Source organism: Rutilus rutilus (assembly GCF_951802725.1).
Source record: "Rutilus rutilus genome assembly, chromosome: 1".
NCBI lineage: Eukaryota > Metazoa > Chordata > Actinopteri > Cypriniformes > Leuciscidae > Rutilus > Rutilus rutilus.
The window spans coordinates 37,852,713-37,866,572 of NC_140209.1; the positions used below are offsets into that span (position 1 = coordinate 37,852,713).

Sequence of the window (13,860 nt, forward strand, 5' to 3'; positions counted from 1 at the left end):
GTGATGTCAAAGCTGAATTTTCAGCATCATTACTCCAGTCTTCAGTGTCACATGATCCATCAGAAATCATTCAATATGTTGATTTGGTGCTCAAGAAACATTTCTTATTATAACCAATGCTTTGTATTTTGGTGTAAACCGTAATATAAAAGTTACAAAGAAAAGCATTTGTTTGAAATAGAAATCTTTTGTTACATTATAAATGCTTTACTGTCAGTTTTGATCAATTTAACTTTAAAGCATTCTTGCTGAATAAAAGTATTAATTTCTTTACAAAAGAAAGAAAGGTCTTACTGATCCCAAACTTTTAGTTGAAGCCATTCAGTGCTCTAATAATCTAGGGTATTTTAATGCCCTTAGGAGTTAAAGAAGAAATGTCTTTATGACTGTATGTATCAGTTTGCATGACCTTTACCCCACAATCACAGATTGTTAATGCACTATCCTACGTGTCATTTGTTAGAAAGGCTTGACTTAGAAATTGATTAGACTTCATGAACCCTTGTAACCCTGATTTTTAATACTCCTGTCAGAAAGTTGGGAGGGGCGTATGGTTCTTGGGTCTGCTGAAGCTCCTCCCAATTCCTCTTGCAAAGTTCCTGGTGTACACAGGCCTGGCAAAACGCCTCTCTGTCTTTTTCCGCTATGCGTCCCGCAGCCTGACAGATGTGGTGAATGAGCTCACACAGAATAAGGACCTGAGAGCTGTGATGTGCTACATCTTTGGGACCTACGGTAAGAAAATCATGCCTGATGGGAAATTAACATACCAGTTTGTTGTTGTATTGTTTTGGGTGCATAAAGCTCACAGCTACTGACCTTCTTTGGTTTTTGTGTTTGGTAAACAGGTAAATTGCCCAAAGAAGCAAGCTTTTCCATGCACGCTTTGCTTGTGTGCCACTTCATGAATGGTGCCTGGTACCCAAAGGGTGGTGCTAGTGAGATCGCCTACAACATGATCCCCATCATTGAGAAGGCAGGAGGTGCTGTGCTTGTTAGAGCACCTGTCAACCGCATACTCCTCAATGACGCTAAAGAGGCTATTGGTAACACGTCCCACTTCCCACACAACTCTTTTATGAGAATATACAGTAGCATTTAGCTTCTTGCAGAATTGTTTTGTACTGTATATTTCCCTGGCTGTGAATTATACGTTTTACAATTGATTCGATTTAAATGAGACATTTGCAAGACATGCATGTTTACAGGAGTTTTCTGTGGATTTAATGACTGGATTGTTCTGTTGGCATTTCTTCTGCAGGTGTGAGTGTTCTGAAGGGGCAGGAGGAGGTGCACATACACGCTCCCATGGTGATTTCAGATGCTGGAATCTTTAATACATACCAGCATCTCCTGCCTAAAGATGTGCAGACTATGCCTGGTGAGAGAGCGTCTATTCTGTTATTAAAGATGAAGGTTCTCATAGAGCTACTGGATGTACTGCACATTGTAGATTGTTATTAATATTATCATAATTATTATCATTATTTATTATTATCATCATTAATATATCAATCAGTATCACAATACCTTTTTTGTATAAAATTGTTCAACTTTAGATTTTATTTACGTGAAAGATCCATCAATGTTAGCATTGCAGTACAACGAAAACAAAATTTTTATATTATTATTATCAATCATACATTTTTAAGTTTAAAATATAAAGTATGGTATATCTATAAAATAATATATTATTAATTAATAATAATATGTTGTGGTTGTTGTTTTTGTTGTACAGTAATGCTTGGACATATTTATGTAACCTAAATGTTAGTATTGCAATATAGAATTGTATTATTATTAAATCAATGTATTAATACATTTTGTTTAACATATTTTAAACATATGCTTTATTTATGGGAAAGATTCATCAATAGCCGCTTTCCGACCAAGTAGTTACAGGAACTTAGTTATAGGAACTGTCCACTTCTAAACAGTTCTAAGAACTACTCTCCCCCAAACTCGGTTTTGCTGTTTGCGTTCGCACTGGCCAAGTGGCCATAGGAACTAGTAGGAGGGGTAAGGGCAAACAATGCTCGCATTCTCTGTGTTTATTAGTTAGCGATCTGTCCTGTTTAATATGTTATTAGATAGAACTGTTATAGAAAGTAGACAGTATATGAAAAAAAGGTTATTAGCCTACGCCGTGTGGTTGATGTCCAGTGTTGCTAGCTGGGCAGATAAACATAATTCTGTCAGGTCCATTAAGTCAAGAACACACAGACAATAAAAATAAAGAATTTTCATTGAATAGATTGCAAACAAGTTGATGTTCCTGAATTGAAATTTGGCGGTATGGCTCTGTTCAGGGAGCAGCAGCAGCAGCATTAGGGAACGCTCACACAGTTTAGGACTGTGAGAGCTAAAATATCCCCCCTGTGAACAGAGCAGGCAACATGACATAAAGCAATGCCACGTTATGCATAAGGAGGAGCTGGGGAGGTGGCGGGCAGCAGAAGCGAGCAGCAAGCATGTATGAGCAAACTGAATGTGCTTTAAATAGGGCGCCTTGTTTGAGCTTTGGCCATTGAGCAGCGAGGGGAGTTAACAAGCTAATGCAGCTCAGCTGGAGCAGATCAGCTGACGGGACAGTGTTCTTAGCAAACAGCATTAGCAGCGTCTTGACTACCTGGCCTGCCAGAACTGACGCTGACGCTCAATTCATGTTTGGCTTGCCCTCAAAAGTTGCGTTGGATTTTCTCTTCAGCATAAAGGTTTAGAGACCCATCTATCACTGTTTTCCATGTTTGTATAGATAGTTTCTGGAGTGTGTTTACATTCTAGCTGTTTTAAAAATGGCGGGTGCTGGTGCTCCGCGTGCGTTCGGTCAATCAGCATACACTAACGTCACGGGTAGTTCCTATAGTGCTGGTTTAGACCCTACTCTGAAGTAGGACCTAAATTAGTTCCTCCAAATGGAGTTCCTAGAACTAAAATCGTTCCTAGTTCCTGTGGTGCGAACACGCCGACATCCGAGTACTTTAGCCAATAGTTCTAGGAACTGTGAAAAGGTTCCTCCGGTCGGAAAGCGGCTAATGTTAAGCATTGCAGTACAGTCTCAAAAAAACACATCAACAACATTATTATTAGCAATGCTAACATTTCAAATAAAATAAGGCATATATTTGAAATTAAAACATGAGACCTAATGCTATGACATCAGTAAAGTTGAAACCTCTTTGCTGTGACGTTTGTACAGTATTCCTTTTAATGTGAGCGTACTGTGTGGTCTTTTTGTGATGGTACTGTGCAGCGATCCAGAAACAGCTGAGTATGGTGCAGCACGGAGATGGGGGTCTCAGTATTTTTATTGGCTTGGATGGGACAAAGGAGGAGCTGGACCTAAAAGCAGACAATTTCATTATCTTCCCTGAGAACAATCTGGATGAGCTGTGAGTGTGAACCTACCTATCCTAAAAAGAATGCAATAAAAATGTTGTGTATTCCTCAATCATTGTCTACTGTAAAATTAGCACTGTTCTCGTTATGTGCTAATGTCTACTGTTCTTCCAGGGTGGAGAGTTACATGAAAGGGAACAGGGAAGAATCTTCTAAAAGTAACCCTATGATTTTTGTGGCCTCGCCTTCAGCCAAAGACCCAACCTGGCCAGAAAGAAAACCAGGTAGAGAGAAAAAAAGTTCACATCTGGAATTAATAGTTTTGTTGATCTGATCACAAGTGGACAGAGCTACATGAATGTGTAAATGGGATGCAAAGTGTTTTGAGCTTGTCCACATTTTACCACACAAGCGTACGAATGTGATGTAATTAAATCAGTTACTACAGGTTCTCCAATCAAGTAACTGACAATTCTGCTTGATGCCTCATCAAAATCCAAATATGTTTCGCCTACAGGTAAATCCACCTTGACTGTTGTTAGCTTTGCTAACTATGAATGGTTTGAAGAGTGGAAAGATGACAAAATCAAGAACAGAAGCACAGATTATAAGGAGCTGAAGCAGGCGTTCATCAATAAAATATTAGAAGCAGTGACTGAGATCTTTCCTAAGATCAAGGACAGGGTATGAACTCTACAAACACAGTCTTTGTCTTTTTTGATTTCATTTTTATTATGCACTGTTTTTGTCTGTCTCTATCTGCAGATTGAATTTGTGGATGCTGGCACCCCAATCACAAATCAGCATTACATAGGCGCTCCTAAAGGGGAGATCTATGGTGCTGATCACGGAATTCCTCGCTTTAGCCCTGAGCTAAATGCCATCATCAGACCACAGACACCCGTTAAAAACCTCTTCCTCACAGGTGGGTGCGTCTGATTCTGCCTTGTTTGGCTTAATGCAGGGTTTCATAAACTTTTTTTTTTTTTTTCGCCGAACCGCTTAGATGTGAAATATTTATTTGAAGTACCCCTTGAGATTTTAAGTTAATACTTTAATTATTGATTAAAGAATTGTCACGTTCATGATTCTCTGATGTTGATGATAATGATGTGATAAAAAATAAATAAGGCAATTGTTTGTTTGTTTTTTATCTCACAATTGAGACTTTTTTCCTTGTAATACCGAGTTTATATCTCACAATTCTGAGATAAAAAGTCAGAATAGAAAACGCACAATTCTGACTTTTTCTCGGGATTGTGAATATAACTCAAAATTCTGACTTTTTTTCTCACAATTGCAAGTGCTTATCTCGCAATTCTGACTTTATTTATCGCAATTGTGTTTATAACTCGCAATTCTGACTTTTTCTCAGATTTGTGAGATATAAACTCGCAATTATGTGTTTTTTTTTATTCTGTTGCGGAAACAAACTTTCATAAGTAGCAGTATGTTTTAATGCTAACTAAAATAATGAATTATATTTGTATAATAATTTCTTATAAATATATAAGAATTAAATTATTTCTTTCACTCTGACACACGCAGACTCAGTGCATCAGACATTACAGTTATTTAATTAAATTACAGGCTTTTATTTGATAATCATCACTAAATCATATTGCTTAGCTTTTCATGAACTCACGAACCCTTGTTTGGGAAACCATATGTGTACCATCCAGAAATATATATTTGAGACATGGGCCATGCCTTGCATTTTTGTATTTGCTGTTTAAAATGAAGAATACGTAAGGTGCATTTCAGTGAAGGTTCTGAGATCTCTGGTTTGTCCCCTTTCTCTTTCAAATCTGCACTTCGCTTACAGGTCAGGATATGATGATGTGTGGTTTTGCTGGAGCATTGGCAGGAGCGCTGACGTGTGGTTCTGTCATCCTGAAACGGAATCTTCATCTGGATGCCATCAGTCTCGCCAAAAAAGCCAAGAATTGCAACAACAACAAGAAGAAAGAATAAGTGTCTGTAACACATAATCTACATAATCATTTTTGTGTGTGTGTGTGTGTGTGTGTGTAAATCTGATATATATATACCTCCCTATATATACATATACATACACACACACACATATATATATGGCTCCGGAGAAGAACAGAGGGAGGATCTGTGTGATAATTAAAAAATTAACCACTGCACAACCTAACAATAATGCAGTTAATCAAGTGCCTTACTGGTTTAAAACACGGCTATAATTTCAAATCTACTTTTAAAGGGAAACAAGTCAGATTCAGTCAAATGGTTTTACTGTAACTTGTGAAATAATGCACTTAATCAAGGGTTTTGTAAAAACAGTGCTGCTGTTATAATGAAATTTTACTAAACCCATTAACCTTTTTGTGTGTGTGTAAAGCAGAAGACAGATACTTTGCACTGTGTAATTTGGGTTTTTGTAACTAACTGTAAACTTAAGTCTTAGTTGCACTTAGATTGAATTAATGATTGTGGATCTAGGACTCTAGGTCTGTACAAAGGATATATATGATGGAATGTGCACATTTACCTGTGTAATTTTTTTACCAGTGATATTCCAGAATTGTATAAATCTGCCTATAAATGTGCTAATTAATATACAACGGATGCTTGTGCATCCGGAATAAATATGTTGATTTGAACAACAAATCGCGGTGGAATGGATGTGGTTTTACATCAAGGGGGCAGTGTGGCTGCAAGTCTCAAAATGGCAGATATTGATAAATGCATTTTTTCTGAATTTGATGTATCATCGGATTAATCATCAGGACCCTGCAAAAAAAAAAAAAAAAAAAAGAGATAATCTTTAACAAGCCTAAAGTCTGTGTCTAAAGCATGTCAGTTGCATGGTAATAAGTAAAGGTATTAAATATGCAGGGTTTTTTTATTTATATTTATAGCCTACAGTATATTTTTATCGACATTCAGTGCATAAGTGTATATCTCTTTTCACCTGAGAAAATAGGTTTTCTTAAATAGTTTAAAAACTACGATGGGGAAAATCCATCAGAAATCTACAGCTGTTCATTGGCTGGTGGTCCAGATATAAATCTCACACCCCTGCAGGTCGCGAGGTTTTATTAAAATCATGGCAAACAACAACACGTAACGTTATTGATCAGTGTCAGTGATCAAAAATAGTAGATTAATTCTCCTGCTAAAGGCTTTGGATGCCATTGACTGAAAAGGTAAGTCAGTAACGTAAATTATAACGTTTTATGTACAGTTTTCAATGAACAAACAACACAACGTGCACGCTTACCGCGGTAAACAAGATATAATTTTCAATAAACAATTTTATCACGATGTTAAAGAGAAAATCAGATCGCGTCACCGCTGATGGCATTGATTTGGGTCATTCGACACGATCGTGGAAACTGGAAAAGTCCAAATATATACAAATACCAATAATAAGTCAAGTCGAATCTAATTTATTTTAATCTCACTTATTTAATTTTACAAACAAATTCAATGCCAGTGGAATGTCGTCCTCTATATTTTTTTCCCCCGGAATTCAATCAATTATATTCATAAAGATTATCATAGGCCTGTTTATCTAATTATTGTTTATTCGGTTTATTAATTTAATTTTAAACGGTTAACTAACAGGTTAACATAATTTGAATCGCTTGAACACCATGTAAAATGGAAAGTCCTAACAAAGCTCGGTCCGAGTTTCTTAATGACTTAATGCCTTTTGTAATTGCAGTAACACGGATTGACAGATTGCTCTGATCCAAACATGGATGACATTTGTTGGGAGAGCTCAGAATCAGATTATGAATTCCTGGCAGAAATCGGCCAGGGCTCCTACGGGAAAGTGTACAAAGCCAGAGAGAGGCGCGACCAGCAGCGTCTCATAGCGGTGAAGAGACTGAACCTCCCCGAGGACCCAGAGTGTGGCATCCCTCAGTTCGTCATTCGAGAAGTGGCTCTTCTGCGAAAAATAGAGCACTTCAACCACCCCAACATAGTCAAGTGAGTATGGAAACGGTCGGTCAAATAGCCTACCAAAGAAGGTTTGAGAAGTATAGTGAGTTTTCAGTTTGAGCACTGTGACCTCTCTCTCTTTAGGTTGCTGAATGTTTCAGCTGGATGGCAGAACCATAAGTTTGACCTGATGTTGGTGTTTGAATATATCGATCAAGATCTGACCACATTTCTCAGCAAAACATCAGCAAAAGGTCTGGCCAGGGACAAAATTAAGGTTTGAACTTTGCTCCTCTCATTTTGCAGTGACAATTTTGAATAAATTAGTAATAGTACTGCAGTCAATATTTTCTCAGAGAATGTTTCTTTGTGAACATCAGTTTTTGTATAGCTATAAAAGAGTTATTGAACACTTCAGCCATCAATGCCCAGAAAAAAAGATACAGTTCAATGAACATACAACATGCCCTAATGCACTAGCATATTATCGGACATAGAGATTAGAGCCACCCAAAAATGAAAATTAGCCCATGATTTACTCACCCTCAAGCCATCCTAGGTGTACGTGACTTTCTTCTTTCAGCCACAATCAGAGTTATAGTAAAAAATATCCTGGCTCTTCCAAGCTTTATAATGGGAGTGAACGGTACCTTAGGTTTCGAAGCCCCAAAATTGGACACGCCATGTTTTTTTCTCTCTCTTTATGTAGGATGTGATGCGTCAGTTGCTCAGCGGAGTTGACTTCCTCCATACCAACACCGTCATTCACCGGGACCTGAAGCCAGACAATGTGCTTGTGAGCAGTCGAGGGGTGGTCAAGATCGCAGACTTTGGTTTAGCCAGGATATACACATGCCATATCGCCCTCACCCCATGTGTATGGACCTCACATTCGCAGTAATATGTGGAGTGGTCGGGAGCTCTGGCAGGTGATTTGTAATTGTGCGTTTTTGTGCAGGTTGCTACTCTGTGGTACAGGGCTCCAGAGGTCCTGTTGCAGTCCAGTTACATGTGTTCAGTGGATATGTGGAGTGCCGGCTGCATCTTTGCAGAGCTCTTTCTGTTAAGGTGAGAGCAAAACAGTTCAGAGAGATATTCTTTTACAATGGACGTCACTACCATTCAAGTTTGAGGTCAGTTTTTATGCTTTTATTCAGCGAGGATACATTAAATTGATCAAAAGTGATACTAGAAAAGTATTATTTATCAAAGAATCCTGAATAAAAATTAGGTCACACTTTAGTTTAGGGTCTAATTCTCACTATTAACTAACTATTAACTATGTATTTTGCCTCAGTAAACTCCTAATTACTGCTTATTAATAGTTAGTGAGGTACTTGTTAAGTTTAGGTATTGGGTAGGATTAGGAATGTAGAATATGGTCATGCAGAATAAGGCATTAATATGTGCTTTATAAGTACTAATAAACAGCTAATATCCTAATAGCATGCTTGCTAATAAGCAACTAGTTAACATAGTGAGAATTGGACCCTAAACTAAAGTGTTACCAAAAATGTCAAGTATTAATATTACCATGAACTGCATCAACAGGTCAACAGGTTTTATTTCCTTATAGTTGATAACTTTACAGTGTTTATTTTGTGATGGTTTCACAGCCTCTCTACCCAATAATTCAGCACACCTTGTGAACCTGTATTTAATGTAGTATTTTTTTGTGCCCAAAATAAACCTTTAAATAACATGTGTGGCCATGCTACAAGGTCATATTTTATTTTTCCTTATGCAGTCATGCTTATGTCAAATAATCACTAATATAAGGCCTAATATAAATCTGTAACCATGTGACAGATGAATTTGCTTGCCAACAGCTTGCCAATTTCTGAGATTTGTGAGATGGTTTAACTTTCTCAACTTTTCTGCAGGCCGTTGTTTTGTGGATTCACAGAAATTCAGCAGCTGCAGAAAATCTTTGAGTGAGTAAAAAAATAATAATACTTTTGCAATTGCAGCCAAGAACTACACACTTGTGTGATAATTGTATGTTCCCTCTCTCACAGGGTAATTGGTTTGCCGGGTGAGGAGGACTGGCCCATAGAAAGCCCTGTCTGCTACACTCCTGCCTGGGTTGAGACAAAGCCAACAACACAACTGCTGCCCAGCCTAGCCCCTGAGGAGAATGACCTGTTGTCTGTAAGCGCTACTAATTGATTGCTATATGGAGAGAGATTGTAGTGTCCGGTACTCAAAATACACGTTTAAATAACTGTTTTCTTGTCTGAAACTTCCCTCTCCACGCAGCAATTTTTGGCTTTCAATCCAGCTCATCGCATTTCTGCCTGCAGAGCTTTGGCTCATCCTTTCCTGGCTAACCGCAACAGTGAAGATGAGTGACAGATGGGCGGAGTCACATAATTATCCTGGCTCCTCCCATCCAGTCTGAGCTGCACCAAGAATTATTCTGCCACAAGAGCGATTAGATTGATTTTTAAATAATGGAGTAAAGTGAAACACCTTAACCATTGGATCACTTTTTTTTATTTGATTTGATTTTTTATTTATATTTCTCAAATGAAAACTTCTTGGTGGAAATGGAATATGTTACTGATACTCTGTAATGATGATGTTTAAAAAGAAACAAATGCCCTTATGAAACATTCAGCTATTTTTGGAGCTCTCATGAGCCCTGATTTTTCTTTTTTTTTTAATATATATATACATCACCACCTTGTTCACGTGTTTACGGAGGTGAGGAATGAGAATTTGTCCTTTTCACTTGTGACAACTCTCTAATAATGAAATTTTGTGTATGTTGCAGCACAATTTGTTGTTTAACAGGTAAGTTTGATGTTTCCAGATTGTTTCAATGTGCTACTTTAAAGATGTGTTTGACTTTTTTTTTTTTCATAGTAATGTGCCTTCATTTTAAAGGCATACAATGTTTTAGGTTCTAAGCAAATTGTTTGAAGTTTTGTGTTTTTTGTTCATGATGAATTTGAGGTAAACACAAACAAGAGCCAGCAGTGCCTGTTTGTTGTTGAAGGTGCTGAGAGCGATATTTAAGCTTAGGTATGATTTTATTATGAATACAAAGCAATTAAATATGTAATTGAATGCACATTTTACCATTTTCTTTATACTGACACTTCAGTAATAAAACAGCAATTTCATCATTGTTTGCCACCTTTTTTCTCTATCAGCAGTCAAGAATATCTTATGCAAATATTCAGAGTTTGAGAGGGTTACTTTTAACATGTATTCCCTTACAGTTACAAATCACTTCATAAAAAGTATTCAGTAATGTAATCTGAGCACCACAATATGAAAGTAATGTAATCTGATTACTTTTGGATTCCTTCAAGGTCACGTGTGCAAATAAAGTCGCGCAAATATATGTATTCCGTACTCCAACCCTGCAAAGTAGAGCTAAGATGCCTACAGCTATGAATGGTGGCCACTGGGAGGCAGTCATGCCACAATGTCATTGTTTGCTAATGACTGGATCATTGGAACTTCCTATTTTTTTATAGTCTGTCCGTCCCATAGAATGACATCTGCCATCCCCAAGAAATGTAATGCAGAGGGATCAGCATGTCTATGAATATTTTTCCTTGAACAAAATTATAAGTGCAACATTTTTTCATGTTTAGGTGGCTCCCGTTGGCCTACTACTGGGTTTGCACTTATGACACCTGTTGGCCTGGATCTTGAAGTTTGTTTGCTAACAAAAGGTGTTTTGTTTTTGTTCCTTTTTTTCTGTCTCATTCTAAACAGATCCACAGCATTACTATTTTTCTCCGTCGATTGCATGATGTAAACATTACGACGCCCATGAGGGGGCGACCCGCGCGCATATGTGGACCGTTTAATTCTTAAAAGTGTTTTTGTAATACTTTAAAATAAATTAGCAATGAGTTTAAAAATGAGTTAGACCAAGTAGCTTTTTTTAATAAAATTAGCTGTGCCCCCTTGCAATGGAATGTTACCCCCTAGTCATGGGAGTATTTTTATCTCTCTCTCTCTCTCTCTCTCTCTCTCTCTCTCTCTTCCTAACCCAGCCCCGCCGCACCCCCCCCCCCACCCCCCCCCACTCACACCCTAAAAGGCATTTCACACTCTCTCATTGGCCATTAGGGCAGTGTGTGTGTGTCTGTGTGGAGCTGTCAGTGTTGATCCAAACGCACAGCTGATCCATCCACAGATCGAGTAAGTACCGTCATTCATTTCTGCCGTTACATTTATCACGAGTTTTAAGAATAACAACAGTCAGATTTTCCTCGTTGTGAAACTAAACGAACTTTTCAGTTCATATCGTAAAGTACTTAAAAGCAACGTTGTTTTGGCAGTTAATGCTAAACATTGTAAAAGTGTCTTCTGTAATGAGCTGGCGCGCTGGGTTTTGCTTGCAGCAGTCCAAATGAGCTTTCATTGTGTGGATCTATACTGTATAAAGTGAGTGAAATGTGATATCTGCTCCACTATCCTATATCTGCAACCGTGCTTGCACCTATTTTCAGCGCAGCAAACGCACCTGTACACCTCAAATTAAATAACTCACAAGTTTCTAATAGCACGAACTATACATGTAGGCTACGCTACTGCAAATTCAAATGACTTTGCCATTTGTTGATATAGCAAAATCAGTTGTCCATGTGGCACATTATTTTCATATTGTGGTCACCTGCATTTTCTTATCAGAGCTTTTATGATGAGCAGTAAATGGTACCACATTTGACGTTTTAAAATGCTTATACATAATGTATTCTGCTTTCATAATGCCATAATGCTTTATGTATATAATGTTATACATAATGCTAATCAGACAAGTTGTTTATTCTTGTGAATAAATGTATCCAAAGACATAGTTTACAGTAGTACAGTACATTTTAATATTTTTATTATTTATACCTTTAATTATAGCGTATCATCAGCATTCAGCAACATTATGTGGTTATTACAGTGTTTGCAGTTAGGCTATTTATAAAAATGCATTGCATTATAATGTGTCTTATGCAATCTTTTGAATATCTGCAATACATGTACAGGCTTTAGGTAAAGTGTTACAGGTTATTATTGAAGTTGCGGATAATGAAGGATGATGATTATAATGGGAAAAGAAAATGGACATTAATTGCGTCTTGGAAATTCTTCCTTGTGCTCTGCCTTGAGATTATGAGTGAGTGTGTGTGTATGTGAGGGTTATGACTTGTCTAGCTTGTGTGACCCGTGGGTTATGTGAGTACAACAGGGACGTGCGGTCAGGGTAGGCAGGGTAGGCAGTGCCTCACCAAAGGAAATGTTGACATCACATTTATTAATTCCAAGAAATTTATTAATTCACCACATTATTAATTGCATTTATTTTATTCCAAATATTAATTTTTGTAACAAAAATTTTCAGGAATACACATATAATATACTCATTTTGCCATTGTTTGCTCCTAAAACCATTGTTTCATGCAGGAAATGCAAGGCCATGGCCATTGAGGCAGAGGTTAGCAGTGCCTCTTTGGTCCATAGAACGTAGTTTACGTAGGTTTGCGCATGCGCAGTCAGTTCTCATGCTGTCTTGAATTATCAACATTGAGGCAGAGACCGAGCTTGCTTCATGTCACGTGATCCACTCGCTCTCACTCAATCCGCGCTTCCCGATCTAGCGGCGCCTAGCGTTGGCTGTCAACAGGCCCGGGGTGGGTAATCGGGAGAATTCCCGGTGGGCCGCTTCACTTTTGGGCCGGTCGAGGATTTTCTTTTTTCACATTTGTCACGTTAGTTACATTAGGCTACACACGTTCGGACGTTCCGCATTCTGACACCGCAGCGCGCAGCCTCTGCATGGGTTGTACCATGTGAGGGAGTTCTCCCCTCCCCTCCTATAGAGTTGGTTGGGTCCATAGCCCGTCTTTTCCAAAACGTTTTCTCAGGAGTAGGCTACCGCGGCACCGCCGGCGCCTACCGATAGCTGGGCCGGTGTAGCAGTCGATTCTGTTCCCTATCGGAATTCCTGTTCCCTTTATGCAATCATACTACAAATCATGCGTAGTTGCCGAGTTACCATGCGTACCATTAGAACTGAATACGAGCAAGAAGCACAACTGGATGTACGGGAAGCCAAAAGGTTAAAAAAGGATTGTATTTTTTCCCGAAATTTAAGCGTTTTTTTAGTTTTTAGTTTTATTAGTAGCGAGTTTTCCCCCATCTGTCAATTCAATCCAGATTATTTCTTTTCAAATTTAAAACGTTATACAGATTTCAATGTAATGTTTATTAAGGCTTTGATTTATTAAGGTTTATTAAGGCTTTGACTCATGCGCTGTCAGCAGACACGGCTCGTTCAGGGGGAACAGGAATTCCGTTAGGGAACAGAATCGACTGCTACACCGGCCCTACAATAACGCGTCAGGGAGGATGGATGGGAGGAAGAGGCCAGGAGGTATGGAAGCTTGTTTCCGCCACAGAATAAAACATTTTAAAAGATAATTGCGACTTTTTATCTCACAATTGCGAGTTTACATCTCGCAATTCTGTCATTATTTCTCAGAATTGCGTGAAATAAAGTCGCAATTGCGTGTTATAAAGTCAGAATTGCGAGATATAAAGTCAGAATTGCGTGAAATAAAGTCGCAATTGCATGTTATAAAGTCA

General features: G+C 38.2%; 3 protein-coding genes across 3 annotated transcripts in view; all 3 read left to right on the plus strand.

Annotated features, from left to right (window-relative positions):
• Positions 1 to 382: 382 nt before the first annotated feature.
• Positions 383 to 5,830, plus strand: retsat.2 (retinol saturase, tandem duplicate 2; the record flags this gene model as incomplete). The annotated part of the gene is made up of 9 exons (XM_084431758.1): positions 383 to 388; positions 534 to 735; positions 849 to 1,046; positions 1,262 to 1,381; positions 3,254 to 3,392; positions 3,514 to 3,623; positions 3,857 to 4,023; positions 4,105 to 4,264; positions 5,165 to 5,830. The coding sequence occupies 9 exons, from the start codon at positions 383 to 385 to the stop codon at positions 5,311 to 5,313; spliced, it is 1,251 nt and encodes a 416-aa protein (XP_084287884.1). The 3' UTR covers positions 5,314 to 5,830.
• A 650-nt stretch (positions 5,831 to 6,480) lies between these two features.
• cdk21 (cyclin-dependent kinase 21) lies at positions 6,481 to 10,387 on the plus strand. Its single transcript, XM_084433239.1, has 8 exons — positions 6,481 to 6,515; positions 7,037 to 7,305; positions 7,402 to 7,534; positions 7,967 to 8,134; positions 8,216 to 8,325; positions 9,141 to 9,191; positions 9,276 to 9,408; positions 9,517 to 10,387. Exons 2-8 carry the CDS (start codon positions 7,070 to 7,072, stop codon positions 9,607 to 9,609), a joined length of 924 nt encoding a protein of 307 aa, XP_084289365.1. The 5' UTR covers positions 6,481 to 6,515; positions 7,037 to 7,069; the 3' UTR covers positions 9,610 to 10,387.
• Positions 10,388 to 11,347: 960 nt separating this feature from the next.
• svilc (supervillin c) overlaps positions 11,348 to 13,860 on the plus strand; it is a 31,941-nt gene continuing 29,428 nt past the window's right edge. The window contains exon 1 of the mRNA XM_084407448.1: positions 11,348 to 11,421. The gene's annotated coding sequence lies outside the window, so the exon portion shown is untranslated. The remainder of the gene's footprint in view (positions 11,422 to 13,860) is intronic.

Excerpts from the sequence above, each read along its gene's own strand:
- cdk21 (XM_084433239.1), top strand. The coding sequence starts at position 7,070 with ATGGATGACATTTGTTGGGAGAGCTCAGAATCAGATTATGAATTCCTG. Across the intron at positions 7,306-7,401 it reads AACCACCCCAACATAGTCAA|GTTGCTGAATGTTTCAGCTG; the intron begins GTGAGTATGGAA and ends CTCTCTCTTTAG. Across the intron at positions 8,326-9,140 it reads GCAGAGCTCTTTCTGTTAAG|GCCGTTGTTTTGTGGATTCA; the intron begins GTGAGAGCAAAA and ends ACTTTTCTGCAG.